Source organism: Hordeum vulgare, chromosome 2H (assembly GCF_904849725.1).
Source record: "Hordeum vulgare subsp. vulgare chromosome 2H, MorexV3_pseudomolecules_assembly, whole genome shotgun sequence".
NCBI lineage: Eukaryota > Viridiplantae > Streptophyta > Magnoliopsida > Poales > Poaceae > Hordeum > Hordeum vulgare.
The window spans coordinates 535,873,040-535,900,383 of record NC_058519.1 but is presented as its reverse complement, the minus strand read 5'-3'; the positions used below and the strand labels follow the sequence as shown (position 1 = coordinate 535,900,383).

The following is a 27,344-nucleotide window of genomic DNA, read 5'->3' as shown; positions in this document are numbered from 1 at the left end:
ATGGCGGCACGGCTCTCCCTTCTGCAGCCTCAACCCGAACCGAGCAGATGGATAAGAACATGAAGAGAAACGGCCAACGCGCGACGGGTAAATCCATCCCCCCGGTGTGCCAAAGAAACAAGCCACGCCTACCCGATGCCATGCATGCTGATGCACAAGCCTACAGCCAACACCGGCGGAGCCTGCCTTATCGTAACAACCACGTTTCTGTCCGAAATTCTTCGTCATTCATCTCACTCCATGATCCATGCATGCATACGTACGAACCACGCTTGATGTTAACCCACTTCGGCTCCTAGCGCCCATCTCAAACAAATTCGAAATCTTACACTGATCTCGGCGCCCCTGCCATGCGTATATATCTGCTCCACTCGTCGAGCTAGAGCTGCACACTCCAATCATCCCCAACACAGACGCCAGCTCGAGAAACGCAATGCCCGGTTTGCACAACACCACCCCGGCGATGGCGCAGTCCTACGACACGCCGGAGGGCGTGGACATCCGCGGCCGTTACGATCCGGAGTTCGCGGCCATCCTCACCCGCGACGCGCTGGCCTTCGTTGCCGGCCTGCAGCGCGAGTTCCGCGGCGCCGTCAGGTACGCCATGGAGCGCCGGCGCGAGGCCCAGCGGCGCTACGACGCCGGCGAGCTGCCGCGGTTCGACCCCTCCACGAGGTTCGTCCGGGAGGGCGACTGGGCGTGCGCGCCCGTGCCGCCGGCCATCGCCGACCGGACCGTCGAGATCACCGGCCCCGCCGACCCGAGGAAGATGGTCATCAACGCGCTCAACTCCGGCGCCAAGGTCTTCATGGTAAGCAACCCAAGCCCCAACGTACGTACAGTCGTACATGCAAGTAAGTAACAACGTGACGTGGACGTGGCAGGCTGACTTCGAGGACGCGCTGGCGCCGACGTGGGAGAACCTGATGCGCGGGCAGGTGAACCTGCGGGACGCCGTGGCCGGCACCATAAGCTTCCGCGACGCGGCGCGCGGCGGCCGGGTGTACAAGCTCGACGAGCGCACCGCGAAGCTGTTCGTCCGGCCGCGCGGCTGGCACCTCCCGGAGGCGCACGTGCTCATCGACGGCGAGCCGGCCATCGGCTGCCTCGTGGACTTCGGGCTCTACTTCTTCCACAGCCACGCCGCCTTCCGCGCCGGCCAGGGCGCCGGGTTCGGCCCCTTCTTCTACCTCCCCAAGATGGAGCACTCCAGGTAGTTTGTGTGCACACTTCGTGATGGTTCATTTCATTCATGCTGATCAAGCGTCCATGCATATGCAGGGAGGCGAGGATATGGAACGGCGTGTTCGAGAGGGCGGAGAGGGTGGCCGGGATCGAGCGGGGGAGCATCCGGGCGACGGTGCTGGTGGAGACGCTGCCGGCGGTGTTCCAGATGGACGAGATCCTGCACGAGCTGCGCGACCACTCGGCGGGGCTCAACTGCGGCCGGTGGGACTACATCTTCAGCTACGTCAAGACGTTCCGCGCCCACCCGGACCGCCTCCTCCCCGACCGCGCCCTCGTCGGCATGGCGCAGCACTTCATGCGCTCCTACTCCCACCTCCTCATCCGCACCTGCCACCGCCGCCGCGTCCACGCCATGGGCGGCATGGTAACTACCTAACCAAGCGCTCGTTCATCCCCAGCTCATTGACTCCACTCAGCTAATCGATGCAAGCAATCACATGTGTGTTGATTCAATTGACAGGCGGCCCAGATTCCGATCAAGGACGACGCGGCGGCGAACGAGGCGGCGCTGGAGCTGGTGCGCGGGGACAAGCTGAGGGAGGTGCGCGCGGGGCACGACGGCACATGGGCGGCGCACCCAGGGCTCATCCCGGCGATACGGGAGGTCTTCGAGGGCCACCTCGGCGGGAAGCCTAACCAGATCGACGCGGCGGCGCCCGTCGACGCCATCACGGAGGAGGACCTGATCCAGCCGCCGCGTGGGGCGCGCACGGTGGAGGGGCTGCGGCTCAACACCCGGGTCGGCGTGCAGTACCTCGCGGCGTGGCTGGGCGGGTCCGGGTCCGTGCCGCTGTACAACCTGATGGAGGACGCGGCCACCGCGGAGATCAGCCGCGTGCAGAACTGGCAGTGGCTGCGCCACGGCGCGGTGCTGGACGCCGGCGGCGTGGCGGTCCGGGCCACGCCGGAGCTGCTCGCGCGCGTCGTGGAGGAGGAGATGGCGAGGGTCCAGGCGGAGGTGGGCGCGGCGAGGTTCCGGCGGGGGCGCTACGCGGAGGCTGGCAGGATCTTCATCCGGCAGTGCGTCGCGCCGGAGCTGGACGACTTCCTCACGCTGGACGCCTACGGCCTCATGGTTGTGCACCATCCTAGAGGGACGCCATCCAAGCTCTGACTGGGAATCTAGACTAAGAAAGCTGCCAGATGCATATGCCTACTACTCCACCTAAGTTTACACAATAATCATCTAGAAGGAGGAGATTGGGACTGTGTGTTCCTAAGTTATTACGGGGCACCTTCGGTTTTCTGCGTCATATTTCCCATACCCTTCGCATCAAATCCAAATACTATAATAAATTGTGTACCCAGAAAGTGAAGTTGATGACGTGGTTTAACCGTTTAAGCTATTCAGAACCTTCATCTCTGAAGTTTCACATGACTGCTAGTTGTACAACAAACACTCAACATGAGGAGGTTCTGACCGACGGCAAACATCTCAGATTTACAGCACCAACTGAAGCTACGACCTACTATCCTACAGCGCAGATCTAAATCAGTCAAGACTTTGTAGCAGCAGCATGGACAGGCCACTTTTACACATTACATCCAAGATGAGCTTTCATTTTCATGCTTTACAAGATCGGCGATATGATATTAGATGATCAAATATTGCCGATATTTAAATGTAACTCCCCAGAACTAAGAGCATGATCACAGCCGTGAGGATTCCAAGGATGCAACCAGCCACCACCTGACAATGTAAAAAAAGAAGTGTTTTTACGTCCAGCATAGCACGCATATCGGCTAATCATTGTTATCAAAATAATATACTCCCTCCGTCCGAAAATACTTGTCGGAAGAGTGAATGTATCTTGATGCATTTTAGTTCTAGATACATCCATTTCTATCCATTTTATGCGACAACTAATTCCGGACGGAGGAAGTATCTGACAAGAGAAATGCCCTATCTTCCGAGATGAGCACAAGAGGAAAAAACTAGGAGCGGATATATCGACCGTAGGGGCGAGGCAACTAGCAACTATTTGTCCCAATTAACTTATGAGATGTCATTTGTGTTCAGAATATTAGCTCCTCAAAGAGGTTTGCTATGCCATATCACGAAATTATTCGATAATTGCATCTTTGGAGCATGCTACAGGTAAAATTATTCAAGAACCGTTGAAGTGGCTCACAAAACATTGCTCTGGCAGAATTTCAGTAGTTAGTCTATTAATCTTTTCTGCTTCATATATCGACAATTACATTTTCCTTAACTTAGAGCCACAAACATCAATGTATAGAAACTGAAGCATGTAAGCTAACCTGAGGGACTGTGTGTCCAAGAATTTCACGCAATGGCTTTGTCTCTGCCAGTGGATGCTCTATAGGCAGCTCGTAGACAATTTGGTTCAACACCTGATAGGATTTGCATCAACAATATTAGTGGTCATCTTGCTTCAGCCTCACATAAAGTTTGAAAGACCATAACTGATGATGATAGTGGGTAAACAGGACAAAATTATCCTCTCACAAGAAAACGACGTGTCACACTTCTATGCTACTTTTCTTTATTATATATGTCAATGGGGAAATTTAAACATACAGTTCCCATTATCTAAATTTCCTGTTCACATGTTAGTGAAAAAAGTAGTTAATCAAGTCCAGGACAAACATGTAGTCTAAGGATACTCGTCAACTGCTTATCAAATGTTCAAGGTAATCAAAGTGAATATCATTCAGCCGAATATAGAGATAGTGGCCAATTTCAGGGGCATATCCTTAGTGATGCCTGCTCCCCATACTGCATGCGTAACTTACTACACATTGAATTATACATTGAATAGTAGCAGCAAACAACAACAGAACAATCTCAATCTTGGATAACCATTTAGCTATAATTTATAGATACAGGTCTTGTAAGTGTCGTTTCCAGCATTATGAAAACCTAGCAAATCACTGGGTATCCTCGATTTGAGAAGAGCAAACTGAGAAAGTCTAATGCAATATAATGCATATAAGTATATGTGCAATTGTGATTCAATTGATAAACATCCAGTAAGATAATAGAATCAAACAGCAGTCCCATGTGAAAAGACTGTATGCAAGTATAGAAGAAACATATGATTATTATCTTATAATCAGGGCAGCCACTAAGCAGTCTCCCATGCTATTGCATAGTGCTATTTCACTAAAAGTCTAAGACCTTTTAGGATGAGACTGACAAACCTCTGCCTGTTTTCCAGCGTGCAACCGAACACCAAAAGCATCGTGCATCACCTACAAAAAAATCAAAGATTTTAGACATACGTGTCTTTCATGTCAAAATACATCCTTATTATAATATCACTGTTCAGAGGCTGTGAACTATGGATGATGTCAGGAAAGTGCTGTTAAGCAATAGTTTCGCAACATACAGCAGCAGGTTTCAAAAGCAATGTGCAAAGTACCACATGAAAGCAGAAGAGATAAATAAAGATGAAAGCAAACAAATGAATGCAAATAATCTGATATTCTCCTCTATATTAGGATATTCATGCAGTAGAAGTAGTTAAGGCTTAAGATCATCTGCTTATAAGATACAACAGCAAATTTTAAAAGCAATGTGCAAAGTACCACATGAAAACAGAAGAGACAAATAAAGATGAATGCAAATAATCTGATATTCTCCTCTATATTTGGATATTCATGCAACAGAAGCAGTTAAGGCTTAATATCATCTGCTTATAATATACGTAAAGAATTTCAAGCGTGTGCTCACCACACATGCAAGTATCACTGAAGTTGCAAATGTGGCACTACGAAAGCCTTCTTGGATTCCAACAGACACTGCAAGTGCTGTCACTGTGGCTGAATGTGATGATGGCATCCCTCCAGAAGCTATAAATTGCCTGGCATCCCAACGCTTCTCTTTATACCTACATAAAACCCCAAAAACAATGCTTTAGAGAACACCAAATGCATACATTAGGACAGTGATAAGCAACATTTTAGCATGCTTTATACCAGTTCACACATACTTCCATAGTAAGTTCAATTCCAAAAATTATATGGGTTTGGCAGAAGTACAATTTGAAACACAAGCCAAAGCTTATCGACCTATTAAGCATATACTCCCTCTGTTCCTAAATACTTGTTGTTGGGGAGAACTAGACTAATTCTCTCCAACAACAAATATTGTGGTACAGGTATGCGGATGATGCACAGTTACTTTGGCATCGGATCCTTGCCCCAATCCAAATCAAACTTGAAGATAATTATACAGTTAGGGAAATAGAAGGCCACCTCTTACACACTACTACACATCATATATAACAAGGCGCCAGCTTGAAGATAGATATACAGTTAGAGAAATGGAAAGCCACCTCTTACATGCTACTACACATCATACATAACAAGGCAAACATGAGCAATTAACTTCCACGGAGTGTTCTCAAATTTCTGCCCTGATGCAAACTCAGGTGTGTGTGTGCATGCTATTGAGTCAATAAGGACTCATTTTTATCGAATGAAGGTGTTTGTGCATGTTCAAATTGCCCCCAAACAATTGGTTTTCTTATTTGAATTATATATACTGCAGGAGACAGCAAATGGTATGTGCAGTTGCTATAAGTCGATAACTTGTGAATGTATAGTGTCAAGTTGTGGTGGCTTTACACACAACTGGTGATGTAAATTGACATCACAAATTATCTACAACCCTCTTAAAAAATATTCATGAAAAAAAATCTTACAAAGGAAGAGTTTGAATGGATTGACAGCACAGGGTCACAGATCTAGCACCTGCCATTGAGGGTAGGGCTTACTTATGTCCATAGTTTGGCACCGACCAATTTGCTTAAATTATCAGGAAACAGAGAGTTAACTCCGTCACTTTGTTTCAATCAAAGGAGCTCAAGCTCCCAATTTCATTTCAAAAATGCTAAAAAATCATAAATCAGGCTTTTAGGCATGGCAAATCGAACATTTTTTATGGCAAATTATGTTGTCGTGAGGATGGCAATTTGCTCCATGGCTTGCTAAAGCAAATTGCCATCCTCGCGAAACATAATTTGCCATTCCGGGCGTTCGATTTGCCATGCTAAAAAATCTGGCGTTCGATTGTAGTGAAATCCTTTCATTTTCATGAAACTGGTAAAACAACCACCAATTCATCAAGTTCCACCAAAACGCACCCATGGCCGCACCACCGCAGCTACAAACCAGCCTGCCAAGCTAAAGAAACACCCAGCCGTAAAACAAGCAGCCAACCAGAACAAATGAACCACCCAGGACACAATCATGTCACACACATGACAGATACAAGCAGAGCCTAGGAATCGTCACTTACTTTGCCAATAGCCACTCTTAAAAGTTCAAAAACAAAGCCACTCTTTGCAGAGAACATGCATAACTCTTATGGGCAGGATCATCACAAAGTATTGATTAATCATCTCAATGGCAGTAGAACCAAAGTAAGGAAATACAGGTAGCATTATGTAACCAACTTGCCTCTAGCATTAGACATGCAGCAAATTTGCTACAGAAATCACAAATAATACCCTTATCTGGCAGTAGAACCAGAATGGATGTGAAAAGGTTAGGCTTCTAAGTGCCCCACCAAACCATCCGTATGATCCTAAAATGCTCTCAGATTAATTAATACTCCCTCCGTCCGGAAATACTTGTCGAGTTCTAGATACATCCATTTTTATTCTCCGACAAGTATTTCCGGACAGAGGGAGTAGCTAAAACCTCATGACTATGAGTAATGTGATACAGGGATGTCTCTCCACTACTTCCAGACGAAAACATACCGAAAGGGTACACAAAACTTTTGGCGCATTTTTTGTCCTAGTTGGGTAACTGTAAGCGTTCGTCCAACTCTCGCCCACGTGGCATATCCGGCATTTCCGCTGCCTCTCGTTGACAAAGTATTCTGCGGGTGGTTCATGAATAGCTGGTTTCAGAAGCAGTTGACGCAGATCATACTACCAGCGAAGCAAAACGAAACGCAGAAATAAGAGGAAGATCTCGCTAAGGTTGGCGAGGATCCACAGCCTATGTACGAAACTGATCAGCGGAATTATAGAAGGGAAAAAAGAGACTAAATAGAATTTAGCCAAATCCCGTTCCTAGCAGGTCTCGAATCCAAATCTCCGTTCACCTTCGCGCTAAGCAGATAAGCAACGAACTCCCGACCACCAAAATCGCACGCGCTCCCACAGGCTCAGCAATGCTCGCACAGGCAGCAGCCCGATGAGCGGAGCCAAGCCATCGATCATAACTGTAACGCGGGGCGGGGGAGGGGAGGGGAGCAGCTGGCTCACCAGGTGGTGAAGAACTTGGCGGACTGCGCGACCGCGAAGGCGAGGAGCCCCGCGACGAGCGGGTAGTTCACCACGGCGGCGGCCATCTCCAGCTAGGGTCGGGTCTCCTCGATCTCCGGCGGAGCCCTCTGGTACGGCGCGAGGGGAGAGGATTCGGGCTCGGCGCGAGGAAGCAACTGGAGGATGGCTGGCCTGGCTTCGTCTTCCTTCCTTCCTTCTGCCGTCGGCTTTTCCCCTCCCCCTCTCGCTCTCCTCCTGCGTGCTCTGGTAAATTCTGCGTGCGTGCGTTCGTGCCGCGCTACTCCTCCTACCAGTCTTTACGGACCCCGTTGCGCTGCGCTGCCGTCACGGCCCACGGAGAATAGATGGACCGACCGACGCGAGCACGGAATATTGCTTTTCCGGGGCTGGATTCCGTGGCACGGGAGAGTCGTTCGAATCGTTGCCCTGTTGGAACGGCACGGGCCCCGGCTGCCTGGTGTTGGTGTGGCCCCTCCGTTACGGACGGCTGGCTAGGATGGATAGCGATGGGCGTTGTGGGCGAATGAATATGCTTCGGGTCGCTAGATTTGAGCCACGCGAATATGCCACGCCATCGTCAAGTGCTTCGGTGGTTCCAGTACCGCATCAACCTGGTAGCTCACATAATTAATTAATTAAACAAAGGCAGCTACGTGTTCACCGGTGCAACAGCAACCCCGCTTACGTGTTGCTTGAGGTGCGAGGCCGCTGGTCGGTCGGCGGTCCAGATGCAGTACCGTGACATTGACACGGTTTCAGTTGAGGACATCCGGTTTGGGGTTTTTTTTTTTTTTTTTTTTTTGAAATTTCGGTTTGGGTATGTTGGGTATGGGCTGTGTGCACGCTTTGTCTCCCGTGCCGTGCCGGACGATGCAAATCTACAATTTGACTGCCTCTCTCTGCAAGCGACATGGTAGACGCCATGGCTAGGCCCCCATGGTTCGTACGGCAGCACACAGGACACGGTGTTCCAGCTAAAGCCGTGCGCTCCTGCCGGTGAACAAACGCTGCAGGACGCACCGCCTCAAGCTCGTACCTGCACGATCAATCGAATGGATCGGTTCACTCCAAGAATGATAGAGGCGCGCTGCCAGGACCCGCACCGTGTGCCTCTCCCAGAGCATATGCGAATATGCGGCGGCAGCATGCAATGAAACTGCCAACCACCAAATAACAATGCTAAGATCAGAGCTGACAACGGCAGCATGCAATGAAGCCAGGTTGGCCAGTCAACTCGAACAAGTGCGACCAAGACTCGGGGATACTCGGCTTCGGCTGATGCTGCTAAGTAATGAATATACATATCAGTATTACAGGTTCACAAGTTAGTTTCACACTGGATTATTACTAAAACGTTTAAGCATAACACAGCAACCCTCTCATCTGTCGACCTAGTATATCACTGGTTTCTCTTTGTTTCTTTAATCAGGAAATGTCTCTTCTTAAGCATCTTGATCCTGGCTGACCCGCCATATTACATAGACAGCTTGACTGAAAGGCCCGCGATGGTTTGCTGCATAGATACTTCACGCCGACGTGGCTGGTGTCCGCTCTGCAACCAATACTTTTTTTTTCAACCGCCTCTGCAAATTTATGGAAGCAACGGCGATCAGCGTTGAGCATTCGGGATAACAACTATTGGAGCATGTACATGGGAGTGGGCACGAACCTTCTCTGTGGTTAAATTTCTATCCGATTCCTGGTTTCAAACTTCATTCTTATGCATGTACTGTACATTGTAGCCTGGCAAGACCGCAAGACAAGGGTTCTGACTGATTGCTCTTGCAGCACTATTCACCCTTTCCAACGAATTTAACTAGCTCGGCTTTGGCAGCTTGTATGACCACTGGGAAATCAACCTCCATATAGCGTCCCCTGTGGGTAAAAACTTCAGCCCGTGAGCTAAATCGGTGGAAAGAGAAGATATACATAGATATAACAAAATGCGTCCGGAGAGAGAGAGAGACCAGAAGTGGTTTTTGGACCAGGTAGCAGCTGGGAAAGACGGGCTGGAGATGCCGTGCATAATCCTCGCGACGGCCCTCGGGGTGAATTTGGCAAACGAATTGCTCTGGAGGAATACCTGGCAGCGCAGTGAAGAGATTGTCAGGCGGGCCTGTTACATTGCTACCAATCACAGTGGAAAATGCACCTGGTGTTAGTTCTTACCTTTATGTCGGATTGCAAGAACGTGCTGCAGGAAGCAAAATCAAACATTCCATCAGATAAGACTTAAGCTCGGGACAGCGTAAGAAGCAAATGCTCTGGTGAGTTATGTGGGAAGAGAGCACACAAACCTGCTCTTGCGGAGCGGAGTACAGTAATCATCGTCTGGTGTGCCTTCCTTCTTGCTGAAGTAGTTTATAATCCTCTTCTGGATGCATGGGGTGTGCTCGGAGCCAGAACAGCCATCTGTCTTCTTACAACCTTTGACAGCATAGTCCGCAAGAGCAAACATGGCGTCTAGTTTCCTGATCTGTTTAAACAGTCCGTTAATATGCATAACTGAGACTAAGCTATCATTTATAAAAGCCTATTGAGTACTCCCTCTGTCTCAAAACTCTTGTCTTAGATTTGTTTAAATATGAATGTATCTAGTCAAGTTTTAATATTTAGATACATACATTTCTAGACAAAGCTAAAACAAGAATTTTGAAACGGAGGGAGTACATGATTTACTGCCTCTAAGGAATACTCCCTCAAAATAAGTGTCTTAAGTTTAGTACATTTTTATACTAGAGCTAGTACAAAGTGGAACCAAAAGTCCGAAATCATGAAAAGGGCTAGTGCAATCCACATATACTGTAACACCCCCTCTCACGTGTGACGAGGAAGACAAGTCAACACGTGCAACCGGAAGAGAGCGACGGCACGCGAAACTCACGTATGACTCAAGAGGCCTCTACGTGGACACAAAGGAGGGGGCTACCAGCAATTTTTAATAAATTGCGAAAGCCAGGACTTGAACTCAAGACCTTAGCTCCGATACCATGTTAAGCTTCATGCACTAGCCAACGCAACCAAAAGTCCGAACTCATGAAAAGGGCTAGTGCAATCCACATATACTGTAACAAGAGGGAGTACAATGTATATATACTGATGACCTGCAGCTACACTTTGAAGGACAATATTGTATGACAAGATACTTATTTAGATGAGCTTAAGAAACTGTTAACTACCTTTGAGTTTTCTACTTCAGAAAGCCATTTTGTGAGATTTGCTGAAAGAGCGTTCAAGTCATGTGGCCTTTTTAAGATCATATAACAGTAGGCTGGGTCTTTCAATTCATAAGATAGTTCTCCTGAAAACTGATTACAGAGAGACATAATTAAATATTATATAACATAAGGAGCATAAACATAGAGGCGGTACAACAGGATAAAAAGCAATAGAGAACACACAATGAATCGTTCCAAAAGCACAATATTTTAGCAAGTCACCTCGAGCTATACCAGGCCATAAGCCTGTAACTACATGACCAAAGATCTTACACTAGAACAGAGATAAGCAATAAGTGTCACAGCACAACTGATAACCAAAATGTTTGCTAGGACAGGGAAGTGTGTGTTAGGAAGTATTAGTATTAGTCTAGGAGTCCTTATTAGTCTATTAGTATTAGTCTAGGAGTCCTTATTAGTCTATGTTTACTTTCCTTGCACCTCAAGTCACGTGTAATATATATATGCCCCTTGAGCCTTCAATAGAGACAAGTTGCTTTCCTAACATGGTATTAGAGCTTAGGTTAATTTTTTAGCACGCAACCCGTGCTCCGATCCTTCTCCACGCAGCTCTTGTTCTCATCCTGCTGCTGCTCATCCGCCGATTCCTCCTCGGGCACCAGGATTTCTCCCGCCGGTGCTCCTCCAGGAACGCGCCTCCTCCTCGTCTGCTCCCGCAGGCTCCACTCGCAGCCTCCAGCGAACGCCAGATCTCACCGGATCGGATCGGCTGCATGAGCTCGTCCTTGCCCAGCGCGCCCGCACCATCCAGTCTTGCGTCGCCGGATCCGCCAGAAGTGGCTCTGCTCCCAGACTTGCCCGCGGCTCTGTTCCCAGACGCGGCCCCGCGTCTCTGCAGGCTGCCCTCCAGGTCCCGATCTGATTCCCTTCAGCCGCCCCCAGGGTCCCGATCCAACTACTGGTTACCCCAATCTCGCCGGATCCTACTGGCTCTCCGATCTCTGATTCAAAAAAAAAAAAAACCACGAAAAAAAAATGGTCTGCTGCATTCGGCTACGTTGTTGTTCCTCATTGTCCGGTGATCTTTGATGGCACTAACTACACCGAATTTATTGGCTTCATGCGCATTCACATGCGTGGCATCCGTCTATGGGGTTTTCTTTCTATTGAGGTATGTTGTCCGCCATGTCCGGTTCCTCCCGTGGCTCCCACTCCGCCGACCCCACCGGCTCTTCCTGCGGATGCTTCTCAGGCCGCAAAGGATACGGCTAAGCTTGCTGATGAGGTCGCTATCCGTGCTTATGATGAGAAGGCTTTGGCTTATGAGGAGGCTCTTCAGACGTATCATGGTGCTCTGTCTGCTTACACCCAGTGGCTTGATGATGATGCTCGTGTTGTAGCTGTTCTCACTGCTAGCGTTCTGCCTCAGTTTGCCTCTGAGTTTTTGGGCCTTCCTACTGCCTTTGAGATGTGGACTCGCCTTCGTCAGCGCTATGCGCCCTCTGGTGATGCCTTATACCTCTCCGTGGTTCGTCAGGAGCATGCTCTTCAGCAGGGTGACTCTACTGTTGATGACTTCTATGCACAGAGTTCTGCTATCTGGCGCCAACTCGATTCTCTCCGCACTGCTGGTTGTCGTACTTGCCCCTGTTGCCAGGCTGTCCAGATCAACTTGGAGTTTCATCGCGTCTACGAGTTCCTGTCTCGGCTCCGTAAGGAGTTTGAGCCCCGGCGTGCTCAGTTGTTTGCTCGTGGCCGTATTTCTTTCATGGAGGCGCTTTCTGAGATTCGTGCTGAGGAGACTCGCTTACGTGGTGTTGGTTTACTGGAGGTTCCCTCGGTGCTCGCTGCTCGGGCTACTTCTACGCCACCCGCTGCACCGACCCTTTCTCACTCGAGTGCTCCGCCGCTCTTGTCCACTCCTTCTGGAGACTCAGGTCGCCCCCGTCCACATTGTGGCTACTGCAACAATGATGGTCATATTGAGTCTCACTGCTACACGAAGAAGAAACACTTGCGCCAGGCGCAACCATCATCTACAGAGACTTCGTCATCTACCTCGATAGCTTCAGCCATCGCTTTGACTGAGCAGGATATCCTGAGACTTAAGCTTCTACTCGCTGCTTCAGGTTCTTCCTCGACGGGTACTGCTGGTATTGTGACTCAGGCTTCCCGCACTGAGCAACCACCTTCTACACAGTCAGGACCGTCTCACGCACACTCTGGTTGGAATTGGCCTTCGCCGCCATGATATATTTTTTTTCTCTTCCGCTGCCATCATCCCTAATCTAGTGTGTGTTTTCTTTGTTTTCCGCTGCGTCCATCAAATCTGTTGATATTTTGTGTTTCCTCATGCCATGCGAGTCCACCATACATACCTTAGTCCGTCAGCCTTTCTCCGGTCCTGATCCTTTCTATGCAACTTTTGTGGCCTACTTGCCCTTGTTGTTTTCTATAGGATTTTCTGGACTTCTTTTGCATTGTCAATCTATGTTCATCGTGCCTTAACCGCCGAGCTTCTTTTGCCGTCGGTTGTCGTGGACTATGATTTTCCGCGCAATGCTTTATTCTCTTGATGTGCCATCTTCTTTTCACAACCCATCTTCTCTTGATACTTATCTTGTATCTTCAAGTGATGCAGTGTCTACCTCTGATGTGCCATCTCTTCGTTATCTCCTTCGGCGACTCGACAAGTTTTGAAGACTCTTCATGCTACGACGACACTCTCAAGACGCGGATTTGGATTATCATTTTAGTATTACACTTCTTCAAATGCAATGCTATTGCATACGCTTTGCATTTGAGGGGGGGTGTTAGGAAGTATTAGTATTAGTCTAGGAGTCCTTATTAGTCTATTAGTATTAGTCTAGGAGTCCTTATTAGTCTATGTTTACTTTCCTTGCACCTCAAGTCATGTGTAATATATATATATGCCCCTTGAGCCTTCAATAGAGACAAGTTGCTTTCCTAACAGTGTGATCATAAGTAACATGATATACATAACAGAGAAACTAGGCTCCTGTTTTCTGTAGTAGTAGTGTGTGTATAGCAATTAGCTAAAGCAAATACAGTCAATGACTATTGGTGGCACATTACTGCAATCCATAGCAGGGCAAATGATCTACTACCTCGCTCCTAAATATAAGATGTTTTGGCAGGGACGTCTTATATTTAGAAACAGCTTGAGCCGTCGTGGTTGGCCTAATTGCGGTCTATGCCCTCTTTGCAAACAAACCCAAGAAACCACGGCTCATCTCCTCTTCCAGTGCCGCTACACCATGCGCATTTGGAATGACGTCCTCCCATGGCTCGGCATGCATCACATCTCCACGTCTCTACTTGGGTGACGAGGGCTTCGGTAAGAGAATGGTGGAATAGTAACCTTCAGATCCGGCTCGGCTCACCCAAGGCGCTTGCCTCCCTCACAATGCTCATCTCTTGGGAGGTTTGGTTGGAACACAATACTAGAGTTTTCCACAACTCGGCGGCCCCTTTCATGGTTATCATCAACAAAATCAAACAGGAGGTGTCACTTTGCGCTTTGGCTGGAGGCTGGAGCAAAACATATGGGTGTTGTATTGCCGCGAGAGTAGTCCTTTTATTTGCCGCTTGGCGGCTTATGTCTAAAACCATCTCCCTTAATCAATAAAATGGCAAGACTTTTGCCTTGTTTAAAAAAAACAACGGATGTAACATACATGTTTCTATAGCAACAATTTTTTCTCTCAAATATGCACCTAAGTGCACATCATTTTGTATTAGAAGAAAACGTTGAAATGCATTCGTACAGCTAACAAAACCAAGCCAAAGCAAACCAAAAACAAAAAAGGAAGCAAAACAAAATAAATGGTACAATCTGTCCTACTGCTTCTACCGGGTCGCATCTCGAGGCCAGACATGGTTACTGTACCAACATAATATGGGAGTATAGCAACTGTCGGGAGAACGGACGTTTGGCTCCCGGGAGCCATGGAGGCCGGATTTTTTGAAAAATTCAAAATTCGAAATTTTGGTTCCAAAAAATCTGAAAAAAATTATACAACTAAAAAAGTATGTAATCCGTGTGTGTGTAAAATTTCAGATCAAAATACTTTGAGACGCGACCTGTACAAAAAAGAAAAATTCATGGTCTAGAAAGATGAATAGTGTCATGTGTTAAAAAGCTTCAGATTTGTCTTTTTTACATAGCCCTCATTCCAACGTATTTAGTTCTGAAAATTTACACACTTGTGTATTATACCTTCATATATCTATGTATTTTTTGAACTATTAAAATATGTATTTTCATGAAATTTAAAGGCCTCCATGGCGCTTGGCCTCCAAAAGCAATTTCCAAACTGTCAGTTACTACTTGGTTGCTACAGATGCTAGGTACTATACTAGGTACACTGTCCATACCTAGGTACAATACAGCCAGCTGTTAATCTTCTTGAAATTTAGGGGGAGTTAGGTACCAAAATGCAACTTAAACAGAAAACGAAGTTACAAAGGTCAAACCAGCTGTTGTCTCAGTTTTGGCCCAACCTGACCTAGCTTAGTTGGTTTCTCTTCTTTGTCCTATTGTGTTTCTTTTGCTTTGGTTTTTGTTTCGATATGATTTCCGTGGTCATCCTCTTCTTAATGACAACAACAAGCATTTTGATGTGTGTTCAAAAAAAAAAGTTACAGGAAACAAAGGAACAAAGATCAAAGCATCCAGCTAGTTACCTACTGCATATTTGAAATTAAATCCTTATGTGCAGCAAACAAAATATAACCAGTGATTCAACTAAACTAAATACGAAATTAAGGGTGAAATTCTGAAATCAGCTCAAAATCAATTCCAGTTTTGCTGTTTGATAAGCTTAGCGACACATATTTGAACATAAATAAGTGGTAACCACGGAATTCATGGACACCTCAAAAACACGACGCTAACAGGAAAAAATGACTAGGTTCATTCAGGCAGACCTTTAGCTTTTGCAAACGATCAAACACTTCATTCATTGTGATCCTCATATCATTAGCAACTCTTGGTATTTCAAAGACATAACTGCCATCCTTCATTTCTGACCTGCTTTTTCATACAGAATCAGAATCTTAGAGAGGTTCAGTAAGTTCAGAAGGGCACTTCAAAACAAAAGTAGAGGGAACGTTTACTTATTTAGAATTGATCTAAGTAGTATATTCTTGTCAGCAAGCAGTTGCGGTGATGTCTGCAGCAATACAATTCAGCGAATCAAGAGAAGTTCAAAGAAAAGGAGAAACGTGTTATGAAAAGAACAATGAACGCGGGATGTGCATGGTAATCATGTGCGAAGGGCACAATGCTATCGAACAATTGCGGATTAACCACTGGACACATACCATGGTCCTCAGCTGAGCACACTAAGAAAACTTTTGGTTCAAATGATGCAAACCTCAGATCACTGGATAAGAATATACCTTGTGAAAATACAGTGTGCAGGTAACACTGAACTGAGGAAGTAAATGGAGATACTTCTCCTCACCAATTTCCAGCTGTGTGAGGACTGTTAAAAGCACCTGGAGTGAAAAATTGTAAGGAGATCATCTCATCTGAAGATTAGCTGGATCATCCAACAGTTCAGATTATATTTAAAAGTAGCCAAAATGCTTAAAGGAAGTTTATTAGCAAAGCCAATGAAGTTATTCCTAGGCAAAAGGGAAATTTTCAAATAAATCCTCTACATACTTTACTCCATATAACTAGCATACTCCATTGGTTTATATGTAGGTAAATTTAGGTCAAAACAACTCACGGGAAAAAAACAGTAGATTTGTCAAAAGTAGTTTATATCATTATTTTTTCATATTTTCTTCCTATTTCATTGTACCGTACAGTTCAAAAATGTAATGGTCAAACAAGTGTATTGGAGACCGTGCCAGTGTCCAGGCGACAGGAAAATATCACAAAGGTACTACTTGCTTCAGAGAAAAGGTTTAGAATGATGATCCTGGTTTGTTCTTGCGAACAACTGCTCTAGTCCCTAGATTAAACATTGAGATTTTCTTAAGACAGAAGATCAAGAAATATTGTCTATGATGTTTTGATATGAATGCTAGATATCATCTCTAAATTACAGCTATAAAACCGTCATTTAAGATAGCTAATCCAATTTATTATAATGGAAATAGTTAAATTTGTAGGTGACATCAAACAACCACTAACCTCCATGGTATGTCTACCAGTGCAGAAATGTATCAATTAACTTGATATAGTGTGAGGTTGTGAGGGGACTTTCTAAGCAATGGTAAATGTGTGAATGACAAAACAAACTACCATGGGCTGTTGGGACAGGCACAAACCTCTTCTTTTATATCAAACTTGCGTGAAGTAGACTCTTTAGGGAAGGAGCAGATACACCCTATCGTGTTGCCAGAGGAGAATATCTGGTTAAGAAATTTGCTCATTGCATATTCATCAATGCCATCGCTGCCAAAAGGGGTTTCTTAGAGTCATTTCACAGGAAATATACAGATGAGAGAACAAAGAACTTAGAAAATTAATTCACCTGTGAGAAAGACTGCGAATCTTATAGAATGTCGTTGAATCAAAAAGAAGGTGACAGTGTGATAACCGCCCATCCCTTCCAGCACGGCCAGTTTCCTGAAAGAGCATACCCATACGTTCAAGAAGAGAGAGTAGAACAGAGAAGTGTATATCACATCATGAAGTTCATACCTGTATGTATTCTTCAAGACTTTCTGGCAACCTATAGTGGATCACCTAAGGAAAGAACGCTTGTGTCAGTCCAAGTTAGCAATTATTATTATTATTCTTTAGTTATGGGCTGCGCATTTGAAAGAAAACTGAATTATTTCTTGTTTACGGATGTAGATTGAAAATAATTATGTGGATATATTCATACCCCTTCGACATCACTCTTATCAAGACCCATGCCAAACGCCACAGTTGCAACAACCTTCCTCAAGGTGGAAAAACAAAGTTAGATACCTGAACCTACATAATACTCCATCCGTTCCTAAATATAAGTCTTTTTAGAAATTTCACTATAAACTACATACAGATGTATATAGACATACTTTAAAGTGTAGATTCACTCATTTTGCTTCGTATGTATTCCATAGTGGAATCTCTAAAAAGACTTATATTTAGGAATGGAGGGAGTACAACCTATGAAATCGAAATATCGAGGAACTAAGTAAGCAAGCATATACCACTCTTATTTTGTTGGAGCAAAACAGCTCCTGTACCCGGCTCCTCTTTTTCATCAAAAGTCCACTATGGTAGCTCTATAAAAATAGAAGATGTCAGAGAGAAAAGTATGCGTAGCTAACTCATATTGAGCTTAAGATGGAATGCCAACCTTGGCATTAATGTTGTTATCACACAAGTGCTTACAAACATAATCTGTTTCTGTCTGTTCAAGATAACATGAAAAAGGTTATATATGCAATATTGAATTGTATCAAATAACAGCTGGGCAGGTGTGTTAACCATCTTTAGGTTGAGAAAATTTAACCTGAAATTTGCAATAGACAATAATACTTCTCATATTGACAAAAGGGGGAGACTTTAATAGCAACAATAAATCCTTCAGCCTGTGACACACAATATAATGTGTCATATCTCATTTGCCTTATTTCAAATATATACCATATTAAATAGACTTTGGTATTGAGGATGAGTAAACTACCTGTTATCACTCAAGCTGATAGACAGCTTTAGATTTTCCCTTATTTGAGACGTCTGTATGAGATTACCAGATGGAATTTCTAAGACATTAACTATCTCCTGCAAGGTTTGAGTTGTTGCAGTTGCAGTCATTGCAAGAATACATTGAATATTAAGCTTTCTCCGAAGTAGTGATGCTCGAAGCCTTAGATATGAAGGTCTAAAATTATGAGACCTGTCCGTTTGGGAAGAAATGAAAGATTAGATCATGAACTTAGATACACTAACACTACAAAATGAAGAGCAAGTACATAATAGAGTAAGAAAACAAAGCAACGAAACTAATTGAATGTGCCACAAAAAGTAAACACAAGCTTTGATAAAAAGAGTGGTAGAGCAGAATTCACCATGCAGTCTAATGGCAGAGCTAATTTAAAATCAAAAGTAAGTAGTTGCTAGCATTTGCTTATATGAAAGCTAATGGGAGCGTTATTATTAAGATAGCAAGATAATCATATCAATAGTCCAAGATACTCCCTCCGTTCCTAAATATAAGTCTTTTCAGATATTTCATTAGGGACTACATATGGAGCAAAATGAGTGAATCAACGCTCTAAAGTATGTCTATATACATCCGTACGTAGTCCATAGTGAGATTTCTAAAAGGACTTATATTTAGGAACGGAGGGAGTATATGATAGCTTCTTATCGGTGCATCGGTTGCCCCCATCTGATTATGTGATTCAAATTTTGTTGGGTATTTCTTACCTAGCCAATGATGCGTGTCTATAATAGAGTTGCTGTCTTGTTCAATTGTATTTGTATAGCTGGTAACTGTCTATAATAGAGTTGCTGTCTTTTTCAACTATGAAAATAGATCACAATGCCAACTGTAAACAAGTATCTAGTGTTCTCAGATGAACTAAGATGAAATATAAACTCACCATTCAGAAATGCAATGGGCTTCATCAATCACAACAAGAGATATTGGGAGTGTGTCCCTGAATATCTTCAGAAATTCTTCATTCAAGAATCTCTCAGGGGAAACAAAAAGAACCTGATAAACAATGGAAGCTATCTCAGCATACTGAAGCAAAATATAGGTCAACGTCACTACTGCAAAACATGTGAGGCCAATAGGGTTCATATTCCGAATCTAAGAAGAATTGTTGTTTCTCAAATCCATATTCTTGCTACAACATCAAGAAAATACATTGAGCTATAAATAGATTTTGCAAGGTATGCAGGGATGATTCTCTAGATAAGGCAAAAATGCAAGGGTGGTCTGTTCAGAAATGACGCTAAAGAAAGATGTACCTTCATTTCACCTGCACGCAACAGCCGCAATGTTCCATGAAACTCATCACTCGTCTGAATGAGTAAAACAATATAACACCTATATTAGAAAGAAAAAAATGAGTAGGACTAGCAGCAAGCATAGAAAATTTAGCATTTACCTGACTACTCGCAAGAAGGCCTCCTGGGAGAAATGCGGGGAGCTTCCTCAATTGATCAACCATCAATGAAAGCAATGGGCTCACCACCAGTGTCAGTCCAGGCAAAATCATAGCGGGCAACTGAAAATTAGCATCAACACCATGTCGGAATTGGCTTATAGCAAAACAATAACTCAATTTTGGCTGCAAACCTGATAGCACAGTGACTTGCCCGCGCCGGTGGGCAGCACAAGCACCGTCGACTCCCCTGCAACTACATTCTGGATGGCCTCAAGCTGACCCTGGCGGAACGAATCATAACCAAACACCTTCCTGAGCAAGATCTCGAGATTCTGCTCGGACGGGTCCTCTCTGGCTACCTCGACAGTCTTGAAAACACCATCATCACCTGCCGCCGCATTCTTCTCCCGCTCGAGGAGCGCCTCCGCCACGAAATCCCCTTCCTCATCGGCACCTGTCCGGGGCTTTCCACCGCCGGGCTGCTGCCGCTTCCAGGAGCGGTATTTCGTCGGGCGCCTGGCCTGCGACTTGAACGACTTCTTCCGGCCGTGCCCGTTGATGTTGAGCCGAACGAAGTTGCCCGCGGGGTCCCCTCTCGGCCGCTTCGGTTGTTCGGCCGCGGCCGTAGGGGCCTCCGACACCGAGTTGGGGTGCACCCGCTTAGGCCTGAGCTGCGGCGGCGGGTGGGTGATTGCCGGGGGCGGGGGCGGGGACGGCTCGGCGCTTGGTATCTCCGCGGGCTCGGCGCTTGGTATCTCCACGGGCTCGGGCTTCGAAATAGGGTTTCCCCCCGCGGGCTCGGGCTCAGGCTCGAACTCTGGCGCGGGGGCGGGGTTCGTGAATGCGGCGGATGGTTCGAATGAGAGGTTGCGAGACTGGACAAGGCGGCGGAAGGAGGAGAAGGAGACTGTGCTGGCGCTGGCGGTGAGCGCTGACCCCGGGGCGATGCGCGCGGCGAGGCCGTGCGGGTCGGAGAGGGCGGCGGCGCGGATCGGAGGCGCGGAGGCGGAGGCGGGGGCGGGGGTAGAGCAGGGTACGGGCTTGGGCTTTGGTTTGGGCTTGCGTTTGGGTTTTGATGTGGGATCTGGCGTGGGACGGTGCTTGGGCGGTGAAGGGCGAGGTGCTGGCGAGCACCGGCGAGTCGGGGAGGCGGATACGTCGGAGAGGAGGGAGTCGTCGGAGTCGGAGTCGGCGGCGTGGAGCGAAGAGTACATCGCTGGTGGCGGAATTGGTGGTGCGGGGCGGTGGGCTGGAGGTGGGGGACGGAGTCGAAGAATTGGAGGGAGATTTGAGGGGATTTCCCGCCAAGCACCGGTTTGGAGAAGTAGCAAGGCCAGCAGCGGGCGTTCTTCTGTACAAACCGAGATCTCGGTTGGTGATTTTTCGGTGGTCTGAACTGAAAATTTGAAAATCAAGCAACCTATTAGTCGAGGATTTTCGGTTAGGTGTTGAGTTAAAACTGGGATTTTCAGTATATTTTTCTATAAAAAGGGTGAATTTTATTAATTTAAAATGAAGTATCAATAATATACAAGCACCTTGAAAACGCATTCAATTTCTGCATAGTCATGATACACACAACCAGCGTCAATCTATGCACACTAAAAACACGGTAGCAAATAACAAAATTATGTAAGATCAAAGCTGTGCGTAGAAAAAATGATTAGATCCGAATCAACAAACTACAACAATAAGACGAAAAGATGATGCATAAGAAATTCGCTTTCGATGAACTTGAATTTGACAATATGACAAACACAAACTCTAAAAGCTCACGTAGAAAAGTGTAAAAAAGAACCAAGAAAAATTATATCAAGGGTGCAAAGGTTTGAACTCTCTACGAACGATACGATCAAGTTACTCTCAAGAGCCATTGTTGATAGTAGGACAATCAATCCTATAACCCGGTCTCCCAACTAACACAAGGAGACCGGTAAAATAGAAAATCTATCAAGGACAAACCTTTGTCTTGCCATAATCCACTTGAGCTGGATGATGATGATCTTGAGCTTCTCAAGTTGGACCATAGTTCTTGATTGCGTTGACTCGATAAAGACTAGCGAATTGCTCCCCCATACTCCACTATGGGTGAATCTCTCTTCATCACATCTTCACATGTCCATTATCATCGTAAAAGTCGGCAAGTTTCAAGCATGCTCTTTTCATGATGCTCCACTTTAACTTGCACATTGCAACCTTGATGATGATCGCCACTTAATGTCATCCTCCATAGGTTATACTGAACCATCACATAGAAAAGATATCGAGGTCAGTACATAATATTATGCTTGAAAAGATACTACCATAGGTCATATATGATATCCTATTTTTGATGCAAGCCCGTGAAAACATACCTAACCTGTCAATGTTAGTAAAACCGGGGTATTACCGACCCGGTGATAAGAGCCTTGGCCTCGAAGGCACGAATATTTCCCTGAGCAAGAAGGTACTCATGAAGACCTCGATGCACCCGGTGGGCTACGACTTGGCGTATCGAGGGGGGTTGAAGGGAGCAAGGCGATCTTCCTTCAAGACCTCTTCCCGAGATATTCCGGGAAGAGACGATGAGGCACCATCCACTCCTCCAACAGAATGGGTGCGACCTCTCGGAGGAGTACTATGGCCCGCACTGATAAACATTGCTCCCTAAGGAGCCATGCGGGGATCGAATGACTAGCCCTTGCGCACGGGTTCTGAATTGACCCGTGAAGCCCAAGGGCAGCCATAATGGCTACAGTAAGATTCACCTACCACTTAGACTACTACACTATCGGTACATCGCGACAACATGTAAGTATCTGGTGGATATCACATAGCCCCGGAAGGACGAGTTCATCACTCGTATAAGCGTGCCATAAACAACCATACCATCGTGGTACAGGCTATACTAGTCTATTAGAGTATATATTCGACCAATAGGAGCCTCCGACAAGGCCTCTCTCGACACTATAAATAGAGGAGACATGGACTTCTCAAAGGGCCGATCTTTCCATCAGAGAAGAGACATAGAGGTCAACTTCACCATTATAACACACGTTGTAACTATCTACCATTGCAATACAACCAAGCAGGAGTAGGGTATTACACCAACAGGGTAGCCCAGACCTGGGTGGTTCTTCATGTTCATCCACTACATACCACTCATGACTTAGGATAGTTGGGTGCGTTCAGTCCCCGACTAAACTCTCAAAGGGTTGTTTATCATAACTCATATGTAGGTTCTTAGAAACCAACATTTGACACGCCAGGTAGGGGGCTGAGATGTCTCTGGTTGTCTTAGTCCACTTCACCAATTCCCTCGAGCATCGAATCCGACAAGTGCATCTTTAAGGATGGTGCAGGGCAGGATTCCTCGTCCTACGACATGCGCCCACGTGCATTTACCTGGCAGGGTCTCTTCCCGCTATGCCATGGCTATGCAATGCCCACCTCGGCGGCATGGTGTCGTGTCAGGATGTAAGTGGACAGTTTGTTGGACATTATGAGACTTGTCCGCATTGTCCATAATTTCTTATATGGGATTTTGTCATTGTCCAGTTAACATTTATATGGCTTATGTGGCGCCCATGCGTGGCCAGAAATTTCATCAAGCAAACAATGGTTAGCCACCAGCTGCATGCTGTGCCGCCGCTGGAATACCAAGACGATCCTAGCTACTAAGTGAGATTGCTGCATGTACCTGGCTAAAAAAAATCCCAGCGTGAACCTGCCACTCTTGGACACCAGCGGCCTCTGGCTGACGGACAACGGCCGGTCATGGTGAAAGTATTGGTCATGCCGACGCTTAGCACAACTCCTTGGAGAGCAAACAGGTCAATGCCGAACAAAAAGGGAGCGAGTGCAGGGAAGATGGGTGTCCCCGAACTCGCCATTGCTCAAGCCCCGAGCTAGGTACAACTGAGAAGGTGAGAGTACGTGTTGTTCCTGACGTCATCGCATCCAACCCACAGCCCACAACCCGCAGCTGCCCAGTCCGCGGTCGGCAGTAGGCGGCTAGTGCGCGGCGTCGTGCAGCTGCAGCAGGCCAGCCGCCAGCCACCGAGCTCGACAACGCCTAGGATGTGAAATTGCAGTTCATGTGTTTGGAAAAAGATGCAAATAACAAATGATCAGCCGTTGGCATCGTGGGCTTTGGTGGGTTGTCCAATTATGCCACTTAATTTTATTGGATTTCCATGAATGCCATATGAGCCTTTTTAAATGGATGACATATATGGAACAAGTGGACACCAACGCCATTTACATACTTAGTGTCGTGGAAGGGTGTCCCGCGCTCGAGGAACCATGGGCAGCCAAGGCCCACGTAGGCTGGTCTCCTACGCCTCCCGGAGAGGTCGGGCAAGTAGCTCAGGAGCTACGTGACTGGCTTCCGCCATCTGCACGCACAGGCCCGAGGTGTGCTGGAGGCAGCTATCGTCACAACGTTCTTCAGAAACTGAACAGCCTTGGGGTCCACGCCGAACTCGCTGCACATGTGGTGACGACTGTGGCGGATTTGTATCACGTGGCTCATCGGTGCGTTCTGTCCCTCGAGGTTGGCATTCTTCCAGGGTCTCGCCATTTTCATCGTGCTACACCAGTTCTTCGAGGAACTGACGTTCCCATGAATGGGATTGAGCACGCCCAATCGACATCGTGAGACGGACCCGCTGCCTTGAGCACCCCGGCTCGAGCCTGATCGATCTCCGTGCTAGCCTCTCACATCTATGCACGCTTTTATTTTTGTAAACTATGTTGGGCCTCCAAGTGCATAGGTTTGTAAGACAATAACAATTTCCCTCACGTGGATGACATAAGGTTTATCGAACTCACGGAAGTAGAGGTTGAAGATGGTCTTTCTCAAGCAACCCTATAATTAAGATACAAGAAGTCTCTTGTGTCCCCAACACACCTAACACAATTGTCAGTTGTATAGGTGCACTAGTTCGGCGAAGAGATGTTAAAAGGCAAGTGATATGAATGATAAAACAAGGTATTGTAAATCTGAAATAAAAATGATAGCAAGGTAGCAAGTGACAAAAATGAGCATAAATGGTGTAACAATGGTGAGAAATAGGGCATAGGCTCCATACTTTCACTAGTGGCAACTCCCAACAACATTAACATAGTCTAATCACATGATATTTCCACTGAAACGGGAAATGTAGACGTACTCGGAGGTCATTCCTTTGTGATCAAGAGAGGACGAGAATTATGTAGGGCTACAAAAGCACACCTTAGAGTTCGTAGTTCTCTCTATGGATTTCCCAATGTCACCGCGGCCATCTAAAGCCGCGTTCGGATTCCCTCCGCTCCGCGACTCCGCGCCGGAGCGGAGTGGCGTGCAATAACATTTTCCGGAGCTGGTCAAAGGCCGCTCCGCTCCGGGGAGCGTTGCCGAACAGGCATTAAAGATAGTACCACAATCACCACAACGTATCTCAAGGATAGTCAAAGACAAGCACCAAGAGACTCACAATCTTCAATCAATTCACAAAAGAGGAAATCACTCATGAAAATATTCTTCTAATCCATGTCCAATAGACCGTTGTCACCATGGTCTTGGGGATTATACTAGATAAGATCAAGTGAGTACATCAATTCAATACATAGAAGAAGGGGAAACATCATGGGATCACCCTCGATTAACATAACCCATGATCACAATCAAGATCACATCATGAGAGACAGAATTAACCACATAGTTACTGCAGAAGACCTCAGCCCCGAGGAGGAACTACTCCCGCTTCATGAAGGGAGGAAGCAACATCGATGAAGATGAATCCGGGGGAACTTCCCCGTCCCGGCAGGGTGCCGACACGGGAATTCTAGTCCCCCGAAACTTGTTGGCGATGGCGGCGAAGATCGGAATTGCTTCTCGTGAAAAGGGTTCCGGAATCAGGGTTTCCTCCACGGGGGTAAAAATAGGAGCCAAGGTAGGGCACCAGAGGGGTTGGGGCCACCTAGGTGACCTGTGGGCGCAACCAAGGGGTAGGCCGCGCAGGGAGGCCGCCTGGGCGACGCCTGGCTCCCCTATGGCCGACCTTTGGTGCTCTCGAAGCTTCTGTCATGCTGATTTTGATATGTTTTTCTCGGAATTTTTGGGACTCGGTAAATTGGGGTAAAAGTCTTTGAAAAAAAGACATCAGCAGACAGAAACTCGCACTAGGTGCACTGAGTTAGTAGGTTAGTCCAAATATGTGTAAAATGTATGAAAGTGTAGCAAAACATATAACAATGTGACCCAAAAGATCATGGAACAAACAGAAATTGTAGATACGTTTGGGACGTATCAACATCCCCAAGCTTAATTCCTGCTCGTCCTCGAGTAGGTAAATGATAACACAAATAATTTCTCTCGTGACATTCTAACACACATATAAGAACTTCAAAGTAAAGTAAGTAAGATATGCAATTCAAGTCAAGACAATAACAAGCAAGAGTCTATATCTAGTATTGAAATTAGCAAAGTAAGAACACAAAGGTGCCAGAGCTCTCGCTGTCCGTGACTCGAATGTCTCCAAATGGTGTTTGCGTGCAAGAAATGAGAGATGGGTTGAGAGTATAAAATATATTTTTAATTGAGAACTCAATCTACTAAACTTCACACTTGGTCTCATTCGGAATCTTATTTTGACTCATCCCCAGACCACTAGTGAGGCACAAGTCAAAATGATCGTCTCCCTTTCGACTTTGAGCACTCATGCAATGGATGAGTGCAAGCAAGATATGTTGGCACTTAGGATGGCAAAGAGAATAATGATGGGGAAGGAAGACAAAAAGGTGTGAAAGGCTCACATCAATGAGGACAATCATATGCGAGAAAAAGCCAAATGATAAATATGATGTGAGGAGTAGGGATTGCCATGCAAAGGATGCAAATATGAGCTAAGGTAAGCTCTCCAGTGGAACTAGTGGGGGTGCATCCAACTTGCTTGCTCATGAAGACCTAGAGCTCATTTGAGGAGGCTCATCATTGGAATATACAAGACAAGTTCTATAGTGTAAGGGTCCCCGCATAGTTATGCATGAATGATAATCTCTATGGAGTACAAATGTAACAATGGAGTACGAGTGTGGATCTTTCAAAAGGAATAGTAGTGTTGCCCCTTCTCTCTTTTTATTTCTTTTTCTTTATTTTTATTTTTTTTGGCCTCTTTGGCTCTTTCTATTTATCTCTCATTTGTCCTCTTTGGGATCTTTTAATTTGTCCACTTTGGGATTTTTTAATTTGTCCTCTTTGGGATCTTTTCCTCACTTAAGGGCGACATTCTATGTTTTACAAGAGTAAAAAGAAGATCTTCACACTTTATAAGAAGTGCTCAACATAAATACAAATGAAAACTACCATGATGTATTCAAATGTATGCCTCTGCCAGTGTAGCAGGATATGCAATGAAACTAGCGCGTCATGTAGCAATAATAAGGGCAAGGCCCAACTATCATGCGGCTCCTCGATCAAGCAAAAGCATGTATGACATGAAGATCAAGTCATGAGATGGTGGATGTTGCATGGCAATGTATCTTAAAAAGGCTATGGAAATGCCTTAATAGGTAGGTATGGTGGCTGTTTTGAGGA

At 46.0% G+C, this 27,344-nt stretch overlaps 3 protein-coding genes across 3 annotated transcripts; 1 reads left to right on the top strand and 2 right to left on the bottom strand.

Annotated features, from left to right (window-relative positions):
- The first annotated feature begins 218 nt into the window (after window positions 1-218).
- LOC123427059 (malate synthase) lies at window positions 219-2,590 on the top strand. The gene is made up of 4 exons (XM_045111003.1): window positions 219-811; window positions 885-1,213; window positions 1,282-1,612; window positions 1,709-2,590. The coding sequence occupies exons 1-4, from the start codon at window positions 434-436 to the stop codon at window positions 2,360-2,362; spliced, it is 1,692 nt and encodes a 563-aa protein (XP_044966938.1). The 5' UTR covers window positions 219-433; the 3' UTR covers window positions 2,363-2,590.
- On the bottom strand, window positions 2,561-7,891 carry LOC123427060 (uncharacterized membrane protein YuiD-like). The gene is made up of 5 exons (XM_045111004.1): window positions 7,494-7,891; window positions 4,946-5,102; window positions 4,414-4,464; window positions 3,511-3,603; window positions 2,561-2,938 (listed from the first exon to the last, which is right to left on the bottom strand). Exons 1-5 carry the CDS (start codon window positions 7,577-7,579, stop codon window positions 2,867-2,869), a joined length of 459 nt encoding a protein of 152 aa, XP_044966939.1. The 5' UTR covers window positions 7,580-7,891; the 3' UTR covers window positions 2,561-2,866.
- An 885-nt stretch (window positions 7,892-8,776) lies between these two features.
- Window positions 8,777-21,099, bottom strand: LOC123427058 (ATP-dependent DNA helicase Q-like 5). Its single transcript, XM_045111001.1, has 21 exons — window positions 19,978-21,099; window positions 19,787-19,906; window positions 19,647-19,700; window positions 19,274-19,386; window positions 18,352-18,564; window positions 18,178-18,256; window positions 18,022-18,075; window positions 17,873-17,947; window positions 17,563-17,616; window positions 17,376-17,420; window positions 17,206-17,300; window positions 17,000-17,126; window positions 16,118-16,216; window positions 15,833-15,888; window positions 15,644-15,746; window positions 10,694-10,822; window positions 9,812-9,990; window positions 9,684-9,708; window positions 9,482-9,597; window positions 9,184-9,389; window positions 8,777-9,097 (listed from the first exon to the last, which is right to left on the bottom strand). Exons 1-20 carry the CDS (start codon window positions 20,998-21,000, stop codon window positions 9,305-9,307), a joined length of 2,844 nt encoding a protein of 947 aa, XP_044966936.1. The 5' UTR covers window positions 21,001-21,099; the 3' UTR covers window positions 8,777-9,097; window positions 9,184-9,304.
- Window positions 21,100-27,344: the final 6,245 nt, after the last annotated feature.

Excerpts from the sequence above, each read along its gene's own strand:
- LOC123427060 (XM_045111004.1), bottom strand. The coding sequence starts at position 7,579 with ATGGCCGCCGCCGTGGTGAACTACCCGCTCGTCGCGGGGCTCCTCGCC. Across the intron at positions 3,604-4,413 it reads ACGCTGGAAAACAGGCAGAG|GTGTTGAACCAAATTGTCTA; the intron begins GTTTGTCAGTCT and ends AAATCCTATCAG. Across the intron at positions 2,939-3,510 it reads TTGGACACACAGTCCCTCAG|GTGGTGGCTGGTTGCATCCT; the intron begins GTTAGCTTACAT and ends TTACATTGTCAG.
- LOC123427058 (XM_045111001.1), bottom strand. The coding sequence starts at position 21,000 with ATGTACTCTTCGCTCCACGCCGCCGACTCCGACTCCGACGACTCCCTC. Across the intron at positions 17,301-17,375 it reads GTCTTGAAGAATACATACAG|GAAACTGGCCGTGCTGGAAG; the intron begins GTATGAACTTCA and ends ATGCTCTTTCAG. Across the intron at positions 9,598-9,683 it reads TCTTGCAATCCGACATAAAG|GTATTCCTCCAGAGCAATTC; the intron begins GTAAGAACTAAC and ends CTGCGCTGCCAG.
- LOC123427059 (XM_045111003.1), top strand. The coding sequence starts at position 434 with ATGCCCGGTTTGCACAACACCACCCCGGCGATGGCGCAGTCCTACGAC. Across the intron at positions 1,214-1,281 it reads CCCAAGATGGAGCACTCCAG|GGAGGCGAGGATATGGAACG; the intron begins GTAGTTTGTGTG and ends ATGCATATGCAG. Across the intron at positions 1,613-1,708 it reads TCCACGCCATGGGCGGCATG|GCGGCCCAGATTCCGATCAA; the intron begins GTAACTACCTAA and ends TTCAATTGACAG.